The 25,389-nt window shown below is 24.7% G+C and overlaps 1 protein-coding gene and 1 long non-coding RNA gene across 3 annotated transcripts; one reads left to right on the forward strand and one right to left on the reverse strand.

The window, feature by feature from the left end:
* Nucleotides 1-232: 232 nt before the first annotated feature.
* On the reverse strand, nucleotides 233-6,150 carry LOC126893964 (eukaryotic translation initiation factor 3 subunit D). 2 transcript variants are annotated; one of them, XR_007701297.1, is made up of 12 exons: nucleotides 5,888-6,150; nucleotides 5,784-5,826; nucleotides 5,489-5,726; nucleotides 5,040-5,231; nucleotides 4,850-4,982; nucleotides 3,720-3,867; nucleotides 3,533-3,663; nucleotides 3,215-3,430; nucleotides 2,823-3,158; nucleotides 2,496-2,571; nucleotides 843-926; nucleotides 233-493 (listed from the first exon to the last, which is right to left on the reverse strand). XR_007701297.1 is itself a non-coding variant. In XM_050664545.1 (11 exons), the coding sequence occupies exons 1-11, from the start codon at nucleotides 6,020-6,022 to the stop codon at nucleotides 441-443; spliced, it is 1,701 nt and encodes a 566-aa protein (XP_050520502.1). In that variant the 5' UTR covers nucleotides 6,023-6,150; the 3' UTR covers nucleotides 233-440. The 2 variants fall into 2 exon arrangements, 1 of the variants encoding a protein (XP_050520502.1); XM_050664545.1 differs by lacking the exon at nucleotides 843-926.
* Nucleotides 6,151-6,241: 91 nt separating this feature from the next.
* Nucleotides 6,242-25,292, forward strand: LOC126893974 (uncharacterized). Its single transcript, XR_007701298.1, has 2 exons — nucleotides 6,242-6,446; nucleotides 24,943-25,292. It is a non-coding gene; the product is annotated as an uncharacterized LOC126893974 (long non-coding RNA).
* Nucleotides 25,293-25,389: the final 97 nt, after the last annotated feature.

A 25,389-nucleotide genomic window follows, 5' to 3' on the forward strand; every position in this document is an offset into this window, starting at 1 on the left:
ACACCAAAAATGTTTTTATACTCTTTATTGATATGAAGAAAACACAAACTAAGAAATAAACAGGTTATCAGGACTAAAAAATTTAAATAGTGCTAATAATTTCTGGGGGTTTGGGTAATTCGATATAGATTAATTAATTATACTTAATAAAATAGGTATAAGAAAAATGTCTACAACCTTAATTATTTCAGTTATTAGCCTTGTTATTTATAAATAGTAATTTAAACTAAAATAAGAGTTCATAACTGATAATTTATTAAAAATATCAAGTTAAATATCAAATACAAGATAATACATAAATTCAACTATTATTTTGAATTTATTTAAATTTATAAAACACAATTTATACTCTTTTTGAAATAATATAAAGAATACAATATTTTAAGGCTAAAGCACATATAATTATTTATTTGTTTATTTATATTTTTAAATAATTAGTTCTATGGATTTGTTGGTGTAAGAAGATCAGCTGGTATTGTTGATTTGATCTCACCTATAAAAATAAAATTTGTAAATTACTAAATTAATAATTGTAGAAGGATTAATCAATTTAATAGCTAAATAGAATTTTAAATGTTTTGAAGTATTAACTATTTTATTAATATTTCAACTTTATCTCATATTTTTTATTAACTATACTTTTCTAGACAAAAGCTTAATTTAATACTATACAACTTCAATTTAAAGTTGTACACTAGGAAAATTAATGTTAAGTAGATTTCTGGTAGTTGTCTATACAAGGAAAAAAATAAATACTAACTATTATTATTTAAGAAAAGTGAACTATACTGGCTTTTATTAATGGTATTATTTAATTATTTTTCATTTTTTGAATAACTTACTGAATTGAATTTTTCTAGTTTTGAATTCTACTAGTTTTAACTGATATATATTTAACATTAATCATTACTTTTAGGATTCGGAAACTAGAATAGAGCAAGATAGTAATTAAAAAAATGTTTCGTACACTATTAGTTTTAATATATATAATAAATATTAAGATTAACTTAAAAAATGAAACATTTCTGTATATAAAATAAGTTATGAAACACATTTTTTTAAAGTGTCGATTATTTTTCTCTAAAAATGAAGTTGAGTTTAAGTTTTAACATTAATGCTGGAAACTTATAGCAAATCAACAAAAGTATACCAAAATTCATGTGAAAAAGAGACATGGTACAGGATTAGAACCCGTGTATCCAAGGAGTCGTAGAGAAAAACCCTATCACAGGATAACTGGACACTTATGATTCAGATCCTGTTACACTTCCATATAGGTTGATAATGTGATGTGTAAGTGATAGAAACATAATAACATGCCAGTTTTATTCTGTAATAATCCTATTGACCTTCCAGAAAATAAAATAAAAAACTGATAGAAGTTTCTAAAATTGACTTTTTATTTAATTTGATTATATCTAATTAAAAATTATATATTTAAAATAAGGTTTATTTTAAAGATAGAATTATGCTATCCTTAAAAATTTGACGCATTTCCAAACATAACCACAAAAGTATACACGTAGATTCAACATCACAAATCACTTAATTGAAAAACAAAAAAAATATTGAAAACACAGCACAGTGGGGACGTGGCATTGTTGGATCCATTATAGATTTAATCTGACAGTGATTAAAATCACTATTATAAGTAACACTTCGATGCAAATCTATAGATAATGTTTAATTCTAAGAAATTGGTGGATAGTTATAAAAGCAACATCCTCAATTATATCCAGATTAGTAATTCTTAGATTCAAAAATATAATATAAAATTATATATTATATAATTGTTATATTGAATTGTTTTCAAATTATTATTGATATTGATATTTAATATGTCAAAAGTAATAATAATTATTTCGTCCTTTAAAGTGATAGTTTATAAAAAAAAAAAAAGAAAATGAATTTACTACCATAACTTTCAGCTCAACTTGCAAGTTTGAAATTGACACATAATTAAATAGAAAAAAATGAAATTGTTAAGATTAATGTAGTCAGGAAATTTTATAATTATTATTTACAGTAAATTTATCAGAAAAGTTCGATTTTTTTTTTTATATTTTTATTGTAATAGATATAATACAAATAAATAATAGGCGAATTTTTAGTTTTAAAATAATATTGTAAATATATATTTTATTTTGAATATTAATTAACTTATTTATTATATATCATGATCTATTAAATGATAATTAAAAAAATAGCTGATTGATAACAACTTTTTGACCACAATTTTGGAAGTTATTGACATTTTTATACTTTGAGGATAGTAAGAGAATGGTTTTTCATTTTATAACAAAATCTAAAAACATTTTCCATTTTTGCCCACCTATATTATTAAATATAACTTAAATAACTTGTACTAAAGAGTAATTCAGTTTTATCAATCAAATTATTTAACTGAAAATATTACAAAGTACACAACATATAATGAAATATTTATAATAATTATAGTTTTACTTAATTTTTAATATTATAAGTTTCTAACTTACCAGCATCTTCATCTTCATTTTCTTCATTGTCTGAATCAAAAGTGTTATCAGGAATATCATACAAACGAATGAGTGGCTAAAAATAAAAATATACAATATTATTTAAATTAAATTATATGATATTCAATTAGAAAAATTATGTAGGAAATAAAACTTTTTTTTTGCAAAATATCTTTATTTGAAAAACATGATTTTATAATCCATAAAGCTCTATATTTTTAAGCCAAAAATTTGTATTAAATTTAGATTAGCTGGACTAAAATTAGTATATATTTATTTATATAAATATAATAATAATAATTCATACTAAAAAAACTATAATATTACCTTATTTGGATCCTTCATAATTAGATATTTGCCATCTTTTTGTTTCATACATAAATCTATAATACATCTTAATATTCCCCAAGCATTATCCATATTAAGATTGATTTGAGTGGCAAATTCAGTTGGTTTATATTGTTGGGTACCCAGTATCACATGTTTAGATGAATCTCTGACTTGAACACGACTTACATAACCAAATTTAATGTAGTCTGAGCCAGCTAGCAAGGCTTGCACAGTCCATTTAGCAAGCTTACAAGCATTATTACGCAATTCTGTAGCTAAAACACCCCCACGTTGTACATCTAACTTATGACGCCAATCTACACCTCCTGATAGCTATTTAGAATAAAATATTTTAGTAATTAAAATTTATGTTAGAAAAAAAAAATTACTTTTGAGTCCCATTCATTTAAAGCTTTTATAGTTAAAAATTGTAGTTCTCCATTAGGTGTTTGTAATACAGCATCATGTTCACATCTAGCTACAAGTACGATTCCATTGTCTAAATTCCATTTGCGATATCTGTATGCAACTGATGCTATTTCTCCTTCAGTCTCATCATCAGATACAAAAGGATTGGGTTCATCAAATTTATAACGTGATTCTCCCTATAAACAATATTAAAATATTTTATATATTATATAAGATAAATCAAATTTAATTTTTAAGATTAGGAACTTAGTACCAGAGTATGGTTTTTATATACTTACTGTTTTCAGCACTTGTTGTGAAAAGTTATGATTAATAAATGTAGCTTCTAATGCTAAGTTTCTGGGTGAATTTAAACTATTTGCATCTTCAGTTGGTGGCTCAACTGCTGTCTCATTGACAGTAAGTAAATCTGAAAATTTTAACTCATTACATACTGAAGATTTTTATTTAATAAAACTATCTTACCAAATTCGGTATTATCTCTTTTATCAAAAAACAATTTATCACCAACTTTTTCAATAACAATATCCCAACTGTAGTTAGATCGAGTGCAACACATAAGACATGCCAATATAGCATCAGTAGCATAAACATTTCCAACAGTTTTTACCAGCTATACAAATTATAAAATTATATTTTATAATATATTTTATTTTATAAAATTTTAAATGTTTATAGTTAAAACAGTATTTCACAGTATAAATTTCATCTTATTTATCAAAACCCTAAAGTATTTTTAAATTATTTCTTTTATCATAAAGATAAATGTATTTTCTACCAAGGAAATCCAAACTAAGCAATTGATTCTTGGAAATTTTTTTTTAAGAAATGCATTTTTTACTTTTTGAACAGTAATTGTATTTAAATTTTATTAAGCAAAATACAAAAAAATTATTAATAAAACAGTTCTCTACACTCCTTAAAAAAATGTTTTTGTCTTATTTTTAAAAAAATCATGAAATATCTATATAAGAGAAATTTTTATTTAATTAATAACATTTTAAAAGTTCATATTATTACTAGAGCTTGAATTTACATTGATTTATAAATTTCATTAACTTATTTCGAACATACCATTAGCTAGTATAGTTATTAGGTATTTAGCTTGAAAACTTATTAATAAATTACTACAGAGGTTATAGTTTTGGGTGGATAAGGGGGCTATCCCTCTTTAAAATTAAACATATTTCCTAATATACAGAGTAATAAACAATATTAAGACAAATCCAAATATTGATTTGTTAAAAGATTGCTGACTATTATATGTGTGTCTATAACATAGATGCATAAACTTGAGACCTTTTAAAATGGCATTAATAAAATTTATAAATGTACTTAAATCCAGATTATTGTCATTACTCAATATTATCATATAATTAATAATGATGTTATGTCATCACTCATGCTTAACATGATAGTATAATGTTAATTTAAATACATTTAGTTGAGTTTAGCTAATACTATGTAATAATTAGTCCATAAATAACTTAAGATAAGACATTTTAACATCTTTATATTCGTTTAATTGAATAATCATAAATTTTACTTTAATCATAAATAACTAAAAGATTTTAAAACAATTTTAAATTACATACTTTTCTTATAACGGGATCATCAGTAGTAGTAACAGTGTGAAAGAGTCTATCTACACGTTGCAATGGTTTTTCATTTTTCACATTAATTCTATCATATGTTTTATCATAATATTCCAAGGAACCACAGCATACTCTAAATTTGTTTTAATATGTAAGTATTGAAACCTAAATAATTTAATATTAGACTTACAGATCTTCTGGTTCTTTAATAGACGGTAATGATAATTTTGAAAATCTAACAAAGTCCATCTCTTCAATTGTATTCCAATCAGCACGGACAGTGACTGAAGCATCACGACTTTTCATTTGCATATTATTTTTATTAGATCTTCCACCTTGCTGTTTATTCCATCCTCTACGAGCATTAGGGTTTTTACGGTCTCTGAAGGATAACATAAATCACAATATTTACTAGTAAAATACTAAGCTGACAATCAGGAATTTTAATTTAACAATAGTTTATACATAACACTTTGAACAGAACCAAAAAATTTTGCATCATTTTTTGAACCATTTAAAAAACAATGTCAAATAAATAAATAAAAATAATTGATTTTATGATAGTAATTTAAATTTAGTAACAAATTAATGTAAATAAGTTGTTTTACTTCATTATAATAGAAAACTTTTATTTATTACCTTTGTAATTTATTTAACTTTCCAAGTGATTGGAATTGATTAGAACCACCAGGTAAACGAGATAATCCGCCACGACCACTTTGGCCGCGCAACAGACGACCTCCTTGTCGAAAATGACGACCTCTTTGATATGGCGGTTTTTGAACACGTGCAGTATCGACCAAATGAAAAGTATTTTCATCTTCTTCATGATAGTAAGCATATTGAGTACCACCTCCAAATTGTGATTGATATTTGTCTAAATAAAATTTAAACATTATACTATATAATAATATATAACAATCTTAGTACTTACTCAAATATTTTTTATCTTGGGATAATCCTGTCCAATCAGATATCTAAGGTAATTAATAAGTATTAATAATATAACTAATATAACAGTAAGTTAATAGTTCTTACTTTTCCAATGCGGTCGCCTTTAGAGAAAGGCTGATAAGGCATATCCTTAAACTGATCGGGCATTTCACATGGTCCCCAACCCGTAGGATTATTTTGTATTTCGGGTGGTATAAAATGAGGTACTTCTTCTGGCATTTTTTGTTTCTTTAATATTCTTTTAAAAGTTTAATGACGTTTTTCAAAAAAACTACCACGAACGCAAAGAAAGTGAAAACCGGATTCTTTAACAACACGGTCACTATTTTAGATAATAAACACTTTAACCTCAAAATTTATAATCACTCGTATTCAAATATGTGTAAAGTTTACTGGTATTCTGGTAACAACTAGATATGAACAACAGCTCATATGATAAAAACCACGGTTATGCTATATAAGAACGTTTATGTCATATAATTATACTGCTAGATTGAGTAACAAGACTAAAATTTAGTTTTATGTTTAATACAAAACTTGATACCGGTGTATGTGTATTTATTGAGTACCATAAAAACAAGGAAAATTAATACAAAGCATTGTACAATGACAATTTTTTTGGTTTTCAAGCGAACCTCAGAAGGTAATTATTATTATTATGTGTTTATTATTTTTATTTTATTAATATGATTTTTTTAGCTTTTCATCTTCACATCGAAGTTATTAATTTTTCTATGTTGTGATTATTTATTTATTATTTTTATGTCTATCGCCTTTTTTCTCACCTTTCATCGGACTTGTTTTTTTTAACGACACGTTGAAAGATCATAAATCGTATCTAATTTAAGACATTACCGTCAAAAATTGGAAAATTTTTTATTTTTTTCCGTAAATATTGAAAATCCCCGAAAACTTTGGTTTTTAAAATTAGTCAATTTTGAAATTTTTTTCTTTTTAAATTCATAACTTTTTGAAAAATAAACAAATCAAAATAATTTTTTTCATTTTATAAAATTTTTTGAGGGGTTTAAAAAAGCGACATTTTCAAAATTTAACTTTTGAAAATGTACCGAAAATTCTAACACCTTTAAAGAATATCTTAAATTTAAACTTATGTAACATAATTTATATTGAAAAAAAAAATTTACTTCTAAACTTATGTGTTCATGGTAAAAACGGTAATCGTATAAAAAAATTATTTAATTTTTTGAATTTTTATTTTTAATTTGAACTTTGTTGTATTGCTATAACTTTTTGTTATAAAAAGTTTATTGATTAATTTTAAAATCATACAATATACATCATTTTGAAAAAAAAATTAATCTCTAGATTTTATCTTCTAAGTGTAAACAGACATCAAAGTTAAAAAAAAAAGTACAATTTTTGTGTAAAACACTCTAATTTTAAAAAAATTAAATAATATGTCGTACAATAACTTAAATGGTTTTCATGAAATCAGTGTTAACTCCATTTGCGTATTAAGAAATGGGAGACTAATCCTCCTGATGTTTTTTCGAAAGTATTTATTTTGACTTACAACTTTTTTAGTTTCGATGCGAAGCTGAGAAGGTATTAAATTTACTATGATGTGTTTATTTTTTAATATCGTTTAAATAACATTAAAAAAAACAGTAGCACACTGTGGATGTGGCATAATTGGGACAAGTATAGATAATATACTGACAGTTATTAAATTCACTATCATATGAAACACATCAACGCAAATCTGTAGATAGTATTTAATTTTAAAAAATTGGAGTATTATTCAAAAGCAACATGATCTCATATTTCCTTATTAAAATTTTTATGATATATAAGTATATATATTCATATATAATATATGAATAAACATTTAATAAATTTATTCAACTTTGAGTGCCATTTGCACATCGAATATGGATCGTCGGGACAAATATTTTTTAAAATTTATTGTACGTAATATAAACTCTAATTTAAAATATATTTATAAGACGCAGTATTTCTCGAACATTTTTAAAAGTTAAGTTGAAAAAATTGACTTTTGTGAAAATGTTGTTATTTTGAATGTCTCTGTGGGCAGGTAAATAGTCAGGTTTTCAAAAAACCTGACTATTAATCTGAAATACGTTAGGTTTCTATATTCAAATTATTTCGATTTGTTCATTTTTGAAAAAGTTATGGCAGTTTTAAGAAAAATTTAAAAATTGTATATTTTTTTTGGAGTATTTCCCCATTTACAAGGAACGGGAAAAATTTGTTCAATTTTTAAGGACAATCTCTTCAATTAGATATGATTTGTGATGTTTTGACGTATCTTTGAAAGAAATCGGTTCGGTGAGAGCTGGGAAAAAGTGGCTACAGACATAAAAAAATTATAACTTTTTAATAATACTTTAGTTATGTACTATTCAATTTATATCCTTTTTAAGTCTGACCCTTTTCCTGTCTGTAGGACAGTTGTTGTTTATTATTTAAATTACCAGTAGGAACTGAGTTCTATTCCTACTGGACCCATATTTCTAAATAAAAAGTCCAATAAAAAAAATTGTATCTAATTGTAGAAATTATTTTTTTATAAAATGAGGCATTGTAAATTATAATAAATTAAAAGGGAAAATTATTAAAAAAAAAAATATCAATTTTTAATCGAACTTGTCTTATTTCACTCAATATTATTGGCGTTTTTTACAATTATCTCAAAATACTTATACATTTACACTTGTAAATTAAGTGTCAATTTAACTATATGAATATTTTGGATCTGTCTGAAAAAAAACTTAAATATCGGTAGTGATAAACATATTTTTTCTAATTCCAATAGTCACCTCTAAATATTAGCCATCGGATAATCATAACAAATAACAGTTGCTAAAAGAGTTGTTTTTTCATGTTTGTTTTTTTGTACTAACATATATTGGAGAACTTGAATATTTTTACCTATCAATTCATAGTTTAAGAATAAATACCTGAAAATCGTGTAAAATAGAATGATAGAAAATTTCTTACGGTTTTTATTGTTAAACAAGTAATATTTTTTTAGGCAATCATGAAAAGAGTATTATGAAACCTACAAAAATAAAGTTATTCTTAATAAGACCGGAAATGAAATAATTGTTTATTAGAATTCGTGAATAACGTGTTTATTACCATTTGTAGGACACACTGCCATTACCTAGAAATAAAATATATTTACTGCCTGATTTAATTTTTCTTGATTAGGTATGTATTCCAAGAATAAGTTTACAACAGCTGTTGAGTAGTCGAGTGTCAGCTTGACAGACAAACATGCGTTATTAACCAACAGGAGTTATTTACAAAATAATTTTGTTGTATTGTTATATTTAACAGTTCCATTGAGGTAATACAAATAAATTATTTCGCTGTTATTGAGCTGAATCCAACGTTAATTATTCCTAAGTATCACTATTTATTTGTAGGTATTTAATACCTAAGTAAATAATTTTCCAAGACAAATTTAAATTCTACAAAAATTAAGAAATATTAAATTATTATTTTTTCAAGAAAACCTAGTTTCTAAAATTAAAGTTACAAATAATTTTAAGTTAGACATTAAAATTCTAGATGATCATATTAATTTAAAATTCAAATGGCAGACGCTAGACAATTTTTCTTATAATTGAATTTTATAATGATTGAACTAAAAGGGTTCATATTTATACAATAAGAATTAAGTTCATGTTCAAGTTTATTTCGTAAAATTTGAACGCGTTCACTCTGAACAACTAGAAGGGAAACTTGAGGCTCGGCAAAAAACAATCCACCATATCTGAAATTTTGCAATTATGCCAGTAAATATATAAAATAATATGCGGAATAAAATATATTCCGCATATTATTAACTTTTATGTAGTATTTAGGAATATTATAATACTATTATTATACTAACTTAAATTTAAAAAAAAGTGTTGATATTTTGAAATTAATTAAAAAATAAATGTTCAGTGATACACAATATAAAAAAACGAGCAATTTTTCTACAAATTGCATCACGATTAATTTCAAGACATATCGGACGTGCTTCTTCATAATTCCATAGCTGAAGCATTGTCATAAGATTGACCCCGGCAATTTTGTAAATCTGAATTATTTTCTTTCATAAGTTCCATGACACCATCAATAATTTCTTAAGCATTATGCCCTTAAATATGTAAGAATTTGAAAAATCTTTCAGCAGGATTAAAACCTTCCATGAATCGACATACTACAGTATTATTAATTTGTTGAGTCGCTATAATCTCATTATTTCATCGTTAAGCTAATCCATGTTTGCATAAAAATTGTATAATACTTTATTATGACTCTCGTCAAAACCATTTACCAATTTTTCTTAATCAATTTTTTTTTTTTTAATTTAATTTCATTACGTCCTAAAATATTCAATCGATTTTTGACTGCTATAAATGAATTCAGAAGATTTTTCAAATTTTCATGTTCAAGAAGTTGATCTTTAGTGTTTTTCCAATTGTAAAAACCATTAATATTAAACTATGTACGAGAAGAAGTTGAAATCATTAATTTATACATTACATAATAAACCCAACTACAATGTAGATATCACACATTTGATATGCATTCCTTTTTTTTTAGAGGAGTATTATAGAACTTGGCCTTTTTTCTTAGTTATGTTTTTGTGATAATAAATAACTAACATTAAAAAAATACATTTTTAAATACACTACCTATTTGAAACTATTAATATTTATTGCTAAATTAAAAAAAATTATTTTTAAAAATTATTTGTATGTAGTATTCAAAATTGTAAGATACATTAAATGACAACACAACAATATTGATCGCTATTAAATATTAAAAGTATTGTATAATTCACAAGATAATATGAAATCTGCAGTGTCATATAAAAATAAATGTTAACACAAACACAGTCAAACGTTTATTATTATTTTATTGTGTTCACCAAATGTTTTAATTACATTCTGTTGTGTTTACTTTAGGTCCCATATGTTAGAGATGCATTATAAAAATTATTTTATGAAGTTTAAATTTTTGTTTTTTAAACATTTTCTATAAATGAGATTAAAACTTTTTTTTGGTATCATCTTTTGGGGCTCCCAAAAATGCGGGTCACGGAACAATTGCCCTTAATACCCTCCTATCCGGTTTTGCTTCTGTGAGTGCGGAATTTCTATTTACAAGCAGTCTTTTGATCTGTATAAATTTGTTGAAAGCTTTAAGTTTTCTTAGGTTACACGGAACATAATGACGCTTTATCTTAAGTAGAAATAAATTATAATTATATTAATTTTCCAATATTCGGGTAATTAAATTTATAATCTAAAGTAAAACATTAAAATTGTTCACATAAATAAAAAACTGCAAATATTTGCAATTTAATTTAGAAATCTCTTGATATATTATTACAACTAAATCAGTATTTATGGAATTACTTAAAAAGGTTAGTCTAATCAATTTTATATAAAAAAATATTAAAAATAAATAAGTGTACATAATGATAAAATTAATCCTTTCAGCTTCGTATCAACATTAAAAGTTTCGGCAGGTTCATTAAATGTTTAATACCATCCGTATTTGTCACCTTTCGCGTATAAAATGCTTGAAAGTGCCAAGGAAATGGCGAATTTTATTTACATTTATAAATTAATATTTTAATTATTGACCAAATATTGATTTTAGCTTCAATGTGAAGCTGAGAAGGTATTAATTTTACTATGCCTTTTATTTTTTAATTTTTTTATTTTTGTGTCTGTTATCACTTTTTCTCAGCCTCAGCTATCACCGAACCAATTTCTTTCAACGATACGTCATAAGATCACAAATCGTATTTAGTCGAAGACATTACCCTCAAAAATTGAATAAATTTCCCTCGTTCCCCGTAAATCTCCAAAAACATTACAAATTTAAAAATCGCTAATTTTCGAAATTTTTTGTCTTACCTTTAATTTAATGTCTTTACCTATCATTTAATATATTTTTTTTTATAAATTTGACCTTTTATCTGCCCACAGGGGGGATTAAAAATGACAATTTTTCACAAAAAATTAACATTTTTAACTTAACTTTTGAAAGTGTTCCGAAAATACTGACACTTTTATATATACCTTGAATTAAAGCTTATGTAATATACTTTATTATGAAAAAAAAAAAAAAATTCGATTTTTTTTTGTCTTCACGGTGAAATTGGCTACCATATGCTAATTTTTGTGTTAAAATTCTCGATTTTATATTTTACATTTTTAACTTTAAAATGCTATAATTTATTGAAAAGTGTAAGGATCAATACAATTTTTTTATGAGAAATAATATTTATATCCCTCTTTTATTCGACATACTTTTTTTTTTAAATAACACCATTTCTCTTTATATATATTATATATTATAAATATATATAGATATTTATTTATTCATATATTATACTTATAAATCATAAAACTTGTAATCCGGAAATAAATAAGGAAATAGGAGATCATGTAGCTTTTGAAATAATCCATCAATTTTTCAAAATTCAACTCTATCTACAGATTTGATAGAGATTTTAAACTTTTTTTATGATAGTGATATTTATCACTGTCAGATATCATTATACTTCCTCACTGTGCTGTGTTTTTTTTTATTATTAGCTCACAAAATAATTAAAATTAGACGAATTACTGCCTATCCAATTACTATTTAATAATATCCTTAACTATATTAACCTATTTTTGAGATTATTCTACTAGAACCAATAATGTGCTGATCAACTTTAAAGTTCTATTGTGCTGTTATTTAGTTGAACAAAAAAATTTAAATAGCAATACAAGCCAAAATGATTTATTAAAATAACTTTCTGCTTAGAGTCGCCAATTATCTTTTGGTAACATTGAATATTTTTTGTTCTCCTAATGGATAACCTCATATTTTAGTGTCGAAAGTCAAAACCTTTTACACCTTTTAACACTTGAAAATTTAAAAAATCAGCAACTTGTTATATATTTTAGTAGCTATAGAATAAACGTAGAATATTGCTTAGACGAGAATTACTTGTTGTATTTTCTTTGTCTAAATATTCAGGAACACGTTGAGATAAATGTTAAAACTCTGCTTAGCTCTTGTTGATTCTATTTATTGTATAAGATATTTTATACAAGTTATAAAAAATTTATTGCACTAATTTATTTTTTATATATTTTAATTATACAATTGGAAAAACTGATTTATAATGATTTAGTAAAATTTATTAATAGTAATAAATTATAATAATATATCGTAAAAATTTCCTTTTACACATATGATTTTTAAAATTAGATGTAAATTTTATTAAATATTTAAAAAGTATGTTTATACTTTATTTATTCTATTCGTAAACACATATGGCTCTATCATCAGAATATGTCTCGTATTAAAAATAATGTACTTATTATTTATATATTTTCTATGTTATGTATAAATTAAAGAAAAATATCAATATTCCCGAGGTTTTATTCAATAAATGAAACGATATTTTACAAATATTTATAAATAATTGCGTGTACATTTAAATCTTCATAATAAATGTATTTTTAATGCAAATGGTAGGTTAATATACGTTTTAATTTGATTGCAGAAGACACGCAATTCTTCTTTTTGAAAATGGTTGTCGGTAGATAACGGTCGGCTTCGATCAGCGCTTATTTAAAAATCATTATTGAAGAAATAATTATATTCATTGTATGTTGTTTGTGCTTCTAACAATGAATATCCGAGAAAAAGTAGGCGTTTTCATTAAAAAGCTTACACCTAATCATTATCGCGATGTTTAATTAGTATAAGCTTTATTATTTATGAATTTCTAAAATTTGATAAAACAAAACTTGTGAAATATAGATTAATTTTAATTGCATACTTGATACATAGGATTAAAAGCTGAAGTACTATAGAAGTGCTTGAAGTGTTTATAATTTGTATACATTGTCAAATTATTATGGATGATATTCTATAACTAAAAAATTCTCGTTGCTATGGTTTAATAGTAGAAATTTTATTGTATTGAAACAATATTTTTTAAATAAATTTTGAAGATGACCGAGAAATATTTCTGTGGTTTAATGCAAGAAAGATTATCATTAATTTTTTCTATAAATTTTATTTGTATTATCACTAGAAGTCCCAAAAACTTAGCATTAGACAAATAATCTCAATTTTCTAAAACATGCAACTTGGGTTATTATTACACCAAGCTATTCTCTTATTACTTGTACACTTTAGGAGGTGCAAAGTTTCTCAAATTTCACTTTAAGAATATCATATTTTACTGAAACAGAGTATTAATAATAGGTTGGATCTGTATATTAATTTTAAATTAAAACTAAGTATAAAAATTTGGACCATTTCTTTAATATATTTTAAGTACTTAATTTTAAATAAAATGTTCAATAAGTTGATCAGATAAAAAACTGGATTATTCTCAACATTGTACTATATATTAGAGCTAATTAGATTTATATTTAATATTATACAGTTACATTTAATACTACAGCGGATTATAATTTTTAACATATAATCAAATGAGGTCCCCCTCAATTATACGGGTGGATATTTTTTTCTGGAAACTATTCAGCTTGTTTTTTATATATCTACTATTTTATACTGCTAAGAGATTCGTTCAAACATAAAATTGAACATTTTGTTCAATAAATATATTCATATTGTACACACGTAAGCTTTATTATTTCTGTAATGATACCATAGTGGTCGGACATTGTTACCCGTTCTTGGTATTACCGGTTAGGTTTTAGGATATAGACGTGTAATCTGAATAACGCATCGCATTCGTAAAATACTTGAATTAATAACGTCAAACTTTATCATAAAAATGTATAAAGTCCTTCATAAGGGACTCAAAGATCCTTTGTATACAGAGGTTTCACGTTTTACACTGTTTAATAAAATCGTTCGAGTCCAAAGAAATAGTTTTTACGAAATTGTCGAATTATACCACAATATAGGACGGTTCGTGATGTTTTGAAAAGTATAATAACTTTTGATCCATTTTTTAATTTTTTTTACAAAAATAATTAGTGGATTGATAACAACTTTAGTATAGGTAATTATTGAATTGCAAGCATTTTAATAGATAGAGTTGGTATGTAGCACAGGTAGGTACATCTCATACTATTGTATATATATTCCGCTTGTACTACACACCCACTCTATGTACTATAATGTCTAATATGTACTAATAAGTCAACAAATACTTTAAAAATTAAATGTTAATCTACATATTTTTATGAAAAAATCATTATTAAGAAAAAAAATGGGAGTTAGTGTAGTTAATAGAACACATTGTATAAGCAAAATAATTTTTTATTGAACTCAATATCATTTAAATGAGTGACAAAAATATTCATAGGTTTCCGTACAATGAATAAAAGATAGATAATCAACGATTCCTGGAAAAGGTGCAGCTGTTTAATGAAATTTAAATATCCGGTTATTTTCTTCTTTGATCATACATTATTATAATCATAAAAAGTATTATAGAATTGTGTTATACAATATACTAAATTGAATTGTACCGTTCGCTTAAAATTTTTTACTCTGCTTCGAAATTATAAACTCTGTGGTTTGAATTTCGGTATAAAAATTTAATGTATAGTATTACATGAGTTTGCTATAAAATAGTTAAAAATGTGAGGTAGAGTTTGGTAAATAATTTTGATATGTTTTTATTTAAAACTATAAATTACACATGAAATAAATACGTGATTTAAGAATGAACATTTTAAATAAACATGTTAAATTTTTTCTGTGTTAATCTATATACCTATACACATAGTTTCTATTAAACTTATAAGTCAAAAAATAATGGAAAAACGATTAGAAGTTACATCTATTTGGAGAAATAATACTTTAAATTAAAAAAATATATATATTGTCATGTAAATATATATTTTTCAAAGAAGACAAAAAAAAATTAATTTATTATTATATATGTTTTTTAAATTGCGCCTTAAAACTTAAGGAGTAATTAGGTACAACCTAGAATGGTATATTGATATGCACTGCAACAAAGTAGTAAGTAGTGTGGGAGCTTGATGGCTAAGTTCCCTAACCCCTTTATAACTATTTAGGTAATAATGGACACTATCTTCATATCCAATAAGAAGAAAAAACCTTATTCCAACCTTGTGTACAGAAGATGTAAGATCTAAGACTGTATAAGACCACAAAATATTTTTTTCTGNTGAAGATCAATACAATTTCTTTATATTTATTTTGAGTTAAAATTTATTTTTTATTTTAACAATTTTAATTTATAAATATTAAAACACGAAATTCGATTTCTTCGTAAATAAAAAATATTAATTTTTTCTCATTAAAATTTTATATGAAATATTGGCAATTGTATAATTTTGTAGAAATAAACACTAATTTTAAAGGTATTAAATTGCCCCTCCCTCCTGGTAAATGATGTTACAAATCTATTAGAGAACCTGAAAATTTAGTTCATATTGCGTCTATGAGTATTTTTAATTAAAATAATAATAATAATATAATAACAAAATGTTATAAATCTAGGTTAAACCCATATATTTTTCGAAATCATTAAATTATTGGTATGTGCACGAGTTTTATTAATAAGCATTAATACATTTGACAAAATAAGTACACTTTTGTTTTAACAGTTATCTAATATTATAATAAGTTTTTATAAATACACGATTTACATTTGGAGTTCAGGAATTTTCAAATAATGTGGAATAATATGTTTTTTTTTTTAATATTAATATAATTACATTTTATTGTTAATAATACCTTATATTTAAACTATGTAGTCTTTATGTCCTTCCCAGTGCACTGAGGAGAACTTGAATTAATTTTCTCCTACTACAATATTTTTATAAATCTGTGCATGTGACTTTTAGGAGGAAAGATTAAAAACTAGCCACCTACCAAAACTTCACATCGATGAGACAAAAGATAAAAGTTATCATTTTACTTTAGTAGCACGTCCCGAACCAAAATCCTGTACATGCTTATACACTTATATGATGTTATATGAATTATATTATTAAGTAATAATACAATTGTTTTTAGTGAAAAACTAAATTTGAGTTACGAGAGGTTACTTTCAGAACACTAAATTATAATTTATTCTGTATATAATAACCTATTAAAAACAAAAAAAATATAATACCCAGTTTCAATGGAAATCTACGATAGTAGGATTCCGCCTTGGTAGACTTCACTACAGATGGAAACAACTGCAGCATTATTAATAAATGACCTTATCTTATTATGACCTCGAGTTGAAGAAATGGGCTACCAATTTAATAGCCATTTGTAACAATTTGCCACAAGGTTATTGTTTGCTGGATGAATCTAATTTTGACAACAGCAATTCAAGTTTTCTTAAAATTCTCAGTATTATATCGGATCTTTGTTGGTTATGTGTTACGGTAAAATAATCATTCTATTAATGTAGTTTATTCTAAAATAGGTGTTATATCTACTATTTTCAGATTGTTTGACCCATTGGCTCTATTAGCTCCTGTTCTAATTTATGCCAAATGTATAATGCAGATAAATGAGAAAAAAACTGTCATAGGGTCGATTCTCTACCACCTGAAATCCAAACTGGATAACTCTGTTTTATTGAGGAATTACCAAAATTGGTCGAGGTGAAGGTGCCACAGGGACTTAAGGATCCGACTAATTCAAGTGTTACATTTAGTGGGATAATGAAAATGCATCATCTAGTGGTTATAGAGCAGTAGTCTATTTACATACTGTTGATGCCAATGGCAATGCTCGGCTTCATTGGCCAATCATAGGAGAGACTATTTCTAGAATAGAATTATATGCGACCCTTTGCTATCTAAATGGATGGTTAGATTGTATAATATTTGATCAATGCGAAAAATAGTAGTAATAATGTAAAAAAATATATAATAAGACGTCGTATTTATATAATATTGTATATAGTTGTCAGTCAACAACCGTTTTTTCATATCCAAAAGGGGACCAGGGAAGAAGAAAAAAAAATTGTTTTAATTGTTTGTCTATCCACCTTAGTACTGTACCTGTATAAAATTGCTTTTATCTAAACTTACTCTTTTCAAAAATTGGGCGATATAAATATTTGTATAAAAATCTATTTTGTAAGATCACTTTTTATTAAAAAATATGTTCATAAGTGCATTCCAAATTTTCGATTAATATAAATATGAATCAATTTTTTTTTAACGAAATATTAACGACAGTGTATTTATTTTTTTAATTTCGAAATGTGAATTTGAGAACATTATTATTTAAAAGAAATTTTCCAAACACTTATTATAATCACTTGGAGTAAGTCTGAAGAGTATGGCGGATAAGAAGAAAAAAATATCCCAATGAAAAATTTAAGTAGATCAATCGTCGTTTTTTTTTATGAAAGATTTTTACTAAGCAAAAGCACAATTTCGACAACATTTCATGTCATTTGTTTTGAAAAATTCTTCAAAACTTCACAATATCTGACAGCATTAATCGTCCCTCCTTAAGAAACAAATATAACATCTTGTTTTATCCTAAAAAATTGGGACCATTTGACAGCAGGAAGATCCTAATAATATAAAATATCGGCTTTTTTTGGAAAAGCATCTCCTTTTTTTGCCAAACCATGTTCTGCAGTGGCATATTTAGAGGGGTATAGGGGTACGTACCCCGCCCTATTGATCGAGTCATATAAATATTTTATCAAGCAATGATGATGTATAATATCATTAGAAAAAGTTATTTTTGGTTATCGATAATAACAAAAGTTTATGAAATGTTAGTCGTTATAGTTGTTTTGTGGAGCAAAATTTGACGCCCGCACAGTTGTCCCGTAAATGTTATCACCTATTTTTTAAGTATTTATTACGTAGAGATATACACTGTACGAAAAGAAATAATTGTATTAATAAAAATAAATTCAAAACAAATAACAAATTTTTTTACAAAAAAGTCTAAATTATGTATTTAATATGTATTAACTAAAATTATGAGCAAACAAATAGGTAGTTTTATGGTACCTTATTATTGAACATTTTTTGTGCCTCCATTTTAAATTTCTAAATATGCCATTGATGCTTTGTATTTTTGTTTTTGAGTCGTACTGTAGATCAACACTATTTTTCGATGCATTTCTATAGGACTCTACCTTTTTCTTATAGAAATAGGATGATGGAGCGCAATTCAACGGTGACATAATAAGAGAATAATAAGCCCTCCATGATTGATGGTAAAAAAACTATTCTGACTGATTATTATACTTAAAATAATATTCCTTTAAATTTTGAACTACGGAATAAATGTTTGGATTTAACAAGTTAGGGAAACTTACTTTTTGCACAACTTTATTATAAGACTTCGAAGATTTATCATTTTTACTAAAATTTTTAATTTTTCGAAACTGTAAAACAACGAAATTTTTTACAAGGTATACTAATTTGAAATTAACATACATGGTTTTTCAAGTAATACGTGATATTAAAAAAAACGTTGGGTAATCCACAGACGTGGCTTTTATAAACAACTTTTTTTGGATATTTTATTTTGGATCTACATGAAAAAATTAACTCTTCAAATTAAATTGAATTTACAAGTCACGTTTAAAGTTATGTGCGTGTCATTCTACTTATACATTTAATAATTGTGTAAAAAATAATACTTTACTTCAGTTTAAAACCATTACTTCAATTTTTATACACTTTTACATCTTATATTGTGTATAACATCAAATTCTTGGTGTAATGCTAATGGTTAATTAGATCATAAAGATTTAAACCATATTGTATAATAAATTGTTAACTTAATATACTATCCAAGAACAGGAGATGTTTAACAATGCAGGGACGTGGGAAGCAAAATCCTTGTAGAAAACCGCAATATTTTATATTCGCTTCAAGATTAAATCATAAATATACCATTATAACTACTAAGAAAAATATAAAAATTAATATTCTTTAACTTAATTGTTTTTTGACATTAACAAACAAGAACATTTTTTAATAACTATAAAAAATGTAAGAGCATATACTAACAGTTGTTTTTTATTGATTAATATTTTTTTACTTTTTATAAAATTCTATCTAAAAAACTTATGATGAAGTAGTACTAAAGAATTAATTAAATATTAAAAAATATTTTTCCTATTATTGAAAAGAAAATTTAATTTTATAAGAAAAGACTAAAGAAATTTATCATATTATTAAATCTATTCTACATTTAAAATATATGAGTCCATAATGAAGGAATCTGAATAGTTATTAATATAGTTTTCTTCGAATAGGGCGCGTAAGAGATTTTAATCTAGAAATGTAAAAGTTTCTTCATGAATGCAAATTCTGAATAATTTTGTGCGAAAATGAAGAAATTCTTACTGGCACTGAATGAAACTCCAATAAACTTTTGTTTTGTAGACAGGATCTCATGAATATGCTGACATTTATTAGTATTTATATGCGCATTTCATGGTCATTTATTATATCTGTCACTTATATAAAATAATAGGAAATAAAATATACTACATAAGAATTTTTTAATTACAATCCGATTATGCTTAAGAAAGGCACATACATCATCGATATTAAAATCCCATTATTAACAGAAAAAAAATCTTGTTTTGAAAATTTACCCAATACTGTACATTAAAAATAATCTACTCAATAACAGGTTTACAAGAAACGTTAGGGGGTAAATTAATTTTATTTATATCAAGACATTTTAGTTTTGTTGCTAAGGTTTTTATTTTGCAATGATGTTTATTTTTGTCGTGCATTTATTTTCATAAAACTGTGGCGATGACAATTTTTGTATGAATAATTTTAATGTAGCTAGTTGTAATGATTAATTAAGTAGAGAGTGTTTATTATAGTTTAAGAAACTGTTTTTAATTTCAGGATTCTGAGTAGCCTCAATAACCTTCATATTAAATATAAATATATTTGAGTCATATTGATTTTTGAATTTGGAAGGTTTTTATTTTTTTTTTTTATAACAGAATTTTTTTTTGAACTATTTACCTCTCAAAAAAAAAAATAAAGTGTTTACCTTACTTGCCATATTTAAAGTTTCAATGTAACCCTGACATCAGGGCATGTTTAGTGTGTTAGGTTATGTGAAATTTTAACCGTTGGTTCGTTTGTTAATTTATGAATTTATCTGTGTCCAATATTGGTTCATTAATAGGCAAAGACAAATCTAATCCATAAATTTGTTTGGTATAAATGAACATTTCAATAATTTATAATAAACAGAATAATTATATTTGCCAAATGAAGAGTACACGCATGAATACATTAATAAGTATTAGTGGAATTGATTGACGCGAGGAAATACCTATGATATAATGTAAAATAATATAGTGATATTATAAACGAGATTCAAATGAAGAGGTTATAACAAATTTTACATAAAAAATTAATTCATCAAATAAGTTTTGTGAAGCTGTTTATAATTATAACTGTCGTAACCGTAATCATAATTTGAGGAAATTCTATTGTATCAATCGAACAATTTTAAAGACATACAAATCATGAAATAAACAAAAGTTATGGTTATTGGTAAATTTGAGAAATGAATAGTGATAAGAATAACATAACTCTCACTTCACCTCCAGTAAACAATAAAAACGTTAAAACTTCCGAAATACTGGTTCAAAAATTGTTATCGACAAGTCTTTTTCTTAAGCAGATCACTCTCTATTGTATGAACTTGTTAATTACGTCTATTACCATTTTAAATAATACGTTAATATAGTTAGAAGGAAAAAGAAATGGACACTAAAATGATTTAATCATTCAAAAAATAAATAATAATTAAATAATTCAAAAGATTTTTTTTTTTAATTACTAGGTATTTTCGTAATTGTATTTATCATACAAAAATAATTATTTTGTTAATATTTTAATTCTATTTATTTAGTATACAATAAATAATAGTGAATTAAGCAATAACAAACATTCCTAAAAAATTATGTGTACTATGGCTTATAAATATTTTAGTATAAAGTTTCAATTAGGTTTTATAATGACTTTTTTTTAAATATATATACAAAATTATCAGATAACAGTCGGGATTATGAACTATGTGGACCCCGGGGCGCTCGTGTCCCTTTGATCCTGGATAACAGATATACTTAAAAAAATATTAATAACTAGATTTTATACAACAAGAAAATCTTATAATATATACAAATTACTATTAAATAATTTTAACTTGTAAAATGTTATTGATAGAAAACAATAGATAGATAACACTTTTTTGTTGATTAGAACAAATAATACTTGGAAAGTAATATAGATATCACAGTTAAATTGATTCAAGTTAATTAACTATGATAATGAAATTCTATAGAAATGAAAAGAATGATTTGAATCATTAACGGATCGCTGCCAATTAACAACTAAATGCTGGTAAAGAGTCTATTCTCGTTTAAATCCAGGTGTTTAGTTTATGTGCTTTATTCATTAATTCCTTCTCGCGGGATGGATCTTCATAAATATTAACATATACACAAAGCACCGGGAAATACATATTTTATCTCCTCATTAATATTTAATTTAGTTGTACAGATAAAGTATACAAATAGACAGTGAAGTACGTTTGCGCAGCGTCAAGAATACAAAAAAGGGTCAGAAAAGGATAATTGTAATATTTTACAAACTCAACAATTCTATTCAATTCGGGAAATAATACACCAGAGAGATTAGATTCAAGTGTACCACAATGCGGTATAAGTGTACTTTACAATAGAAATGCCAATAAAAACAAATTCCATCTAAAATCGATTTTTTTCGCCTTGTAAATTACATTTTCCTGGTGTAATTTTCTATTGCACGAGAATATATTTCTGCGATTTTAGAGTAGGTAATAGAGTAGTCTAGACTAATTGAATTATATAAATCTGTGTTCAATTCAGTATATTTTGTGTGTACATGATACCATTTGACTATATGTGTTAAATAACAGATTTAAATAACTTAGATTTAAGTACAAGAATAAAAAGCTTGTCATTCAAAAAAGAATTGTTCAAATCTTTTATAAAGGATAAGATTAAGCATAAATATTACGAGTTATCAATGTTTAATAGGTTTTTACATGTTGTATAAAGTCAATGAGTAAGTAAATGAATAAATGCCGTGCAATACTTAAGATGTTAGTTAATTGAATATGTCAATTGCACAGTTTTGTTACTTGTATCCACACTTAAGAAAACTGAGAACTTCCGCTTAGGCGAAGGACTTTTTAGAGTATTAAATCGAATACTTCAATGGCTGTATTAAACTTTATATAATATTTATCTTTTCGAAGAACTTTCGCTTTTGTGCAATAGAATTTACTCAAAATCGATTTACTTCTTCGCATTAATCATCACAAAAGTAAACCTATACAATTCAAACGCGAAAACTCTATTAACTCTCTATCCAGCAAATTCAATATATTCTAAAAAATAGATAAACTTCTAAAATGTCTACAGGTATCTTTTACCTAAAGACTTTCTTAGATAATATGTTATTTGTAGTATGTTTTAGCTTCCAAATTTTATTCTTTAATAACAATATGGAAAAATATAAAATGCAAGATCTGGAAGTTGCTTTCATATTATTGCTAAAAATTTCTACATAAAACTTTTCAGTAAAAAATTCACGTTTAGAAGTAATTTATAAAGAAAGACTTTTTAGTTTGAACTTAAAGTAAATATAATAATACATTGTCAGCTAAATAATCTAACTTTATCTGACACCTGTCACAAGAAACAGATGTTCATATGAGTTTACGGGAAGTTAAAGATATTTATAAATGTAGAAACCGTGTAAGGCAAATACAAAAACTACAACAGTTTTTCAGTTATGATTTCACCATTAATTACAAGTATTTTCATCTGCAAATTCCAATAAAAAAACGTCAAAGAATAATACATAGCATTAACATTTTCGAGATAATAGTTTATTTACCAAATCCCTCAAATATTAACTACTGACACATATTCCATTTCATAAACAGATTCAAATTGAATTAAAAATATATCTTTAACATCTTTAAATCATTTTCATTAGAGTAGAATCCTGATTTTCATTTCCCTCCCCAGGTTCATCTCTTCGTTATACGTAATTAGGTAAATAAAAGATTCGTAATTCTTCACTATATTCGTTATATATATATATATATCTTAAAAGTATTCATTTAGTTTTTAAGTTATCGTTAAAAATAATTTTTAAATGTATTTAGCTGTCCATTAGATTATATTACAAAAATATTATTTTTGTCCTTATTAATAAATTCAAAAACTTAAAGTTTATACAATCTTTAAAAGTTGTAAACCAACTTCAACAACTAAGAGCAAAAAAAAAAAAACGATGAAACGTGAAAAATAAATATACGTCTCTGTAGAGCATCTCTAATGATAGCCGTCTCTCGTTTCTAAAGTGAAAAAAAAACACCAGTTTCTCTGAGATAAAACTTAATAAGTTTCTTTACTTTAAATCAACTGTGTTGATTCCTTTATTATTATACTCTCATTATGGTTAGCAAGAAAAAGTTTAGATAAAAATTAGCCTCATTAATTATTTGTATTTTGGTGTAATTTGGATGAAAAATATACGTTTTAAAAGTAAATGAAAATTATGCATCATTCGTAATAAAGATACTAAAAAACTTTTTTTGTCATTAAAAATAATACGCAATATATTTGATCTACTGGGAATTACTCCTCACTTGCGACACATTATTTAAAATAACACTAGACGTGTTTTTCACGAGAAAGTATAATTATATACTTAGGTTTATTTTTTACAATTATACGCAAAAAAAAAATAAATAATAAACACTAGTAACGTTTTTATAAAGGGAGATAACCCTCTTTAGTTAATATTAATTGATAACTAGTTTTTTTTATCAAAAACATTAATAATAATAAAAAATTCCACACAGGTGTAGATTTGGGCTATATTTTAATAAACTCACAAATCTAGCCTACTTTGTGGATTTCCTAGCATCTAGACTGTATCATTACATACATTAAGTTTATTTCAACATATTAAACTGCAATTATTTAATTATTTTTTTCAGGCTAAAAGGCATTTAAAGACAATATTTTTTTATTTGTGTAATATTATGATTAAACATATATATATATATATATATATGTATTATTTACACTCATTTATAATTTACAGGAATTGTAACCCATCAATATAATGGGTGATCTACTGTTGCTTGTTCGTGAGTCGCAAAAAAGTATGTCAATTAGAGTTCTGCGAAAAGGGATGACTGTTATTTATGTGAAAAAAAAACATCTGTTATGTAGAAACGATCATCAAGCCGGACATGCCAAACTACTTAGTTTAGATGCGTATTGTTTATAACAGAAGTAAAATATTGAAAACTTATTAAAATATAATAATTTCAACAAAATAGACTATTACATTATATTTACTTATCTTAAAATATTTATTTTCATATTTAAGATGATAAGAACAACAAATTACCGTTTATCCAATAATAATAATAATAATAATAATAAATAGGAATAATAAAATGTGTGCAATTAAAATTAATTTATAACATGATATATATAAAAAAATGAAAACAAAACATTGAAAATATTGTGTGCATACGTAATA

The sequence above is a fragment of the Daktulosphaira vitifoliae genome, unplaced genomic scaffold (assembly GCF_025091365.1).
Source record: "Daktulosphaira vitifoliae isolate Bord-2020 unplaced genomic scaffold, ASM2509136v1 Scaffold_1, whole genome shotgun sequence".
Classification (NCBI taxonomy): Eukaryota; Metazoa; Arthropoda; class Insecta; order Hemiptera; family Phylloxeridae; genus Daktulosphaira; species Daktulosphaira vitifoliae.

Bases quoted from the DNA above. Each gene is read 5' to 3' on its own strand.
- LOC126893964 (XM_050664545.1), bottom strand. From the start codon at position 6,022: ATGCCAGAAGAAGTACCTCATTTTATACCACCCGAAATACAAAATAAT. The intron at 5,232-5,488 runs GTAATAAATAAA...GTTATCCTTCAG, and splicing joins AAGTTAAATAAATTACAAAG to AGACCGTAAAAACCCTAATG. The intron at 4,983-5,039 runs GTAAGTCTAATA...AAACAAATTTAG, and splicing joins ATTAAAGAACCAGAAGATCT to AGTATGCTGTGGTTCCTTGG.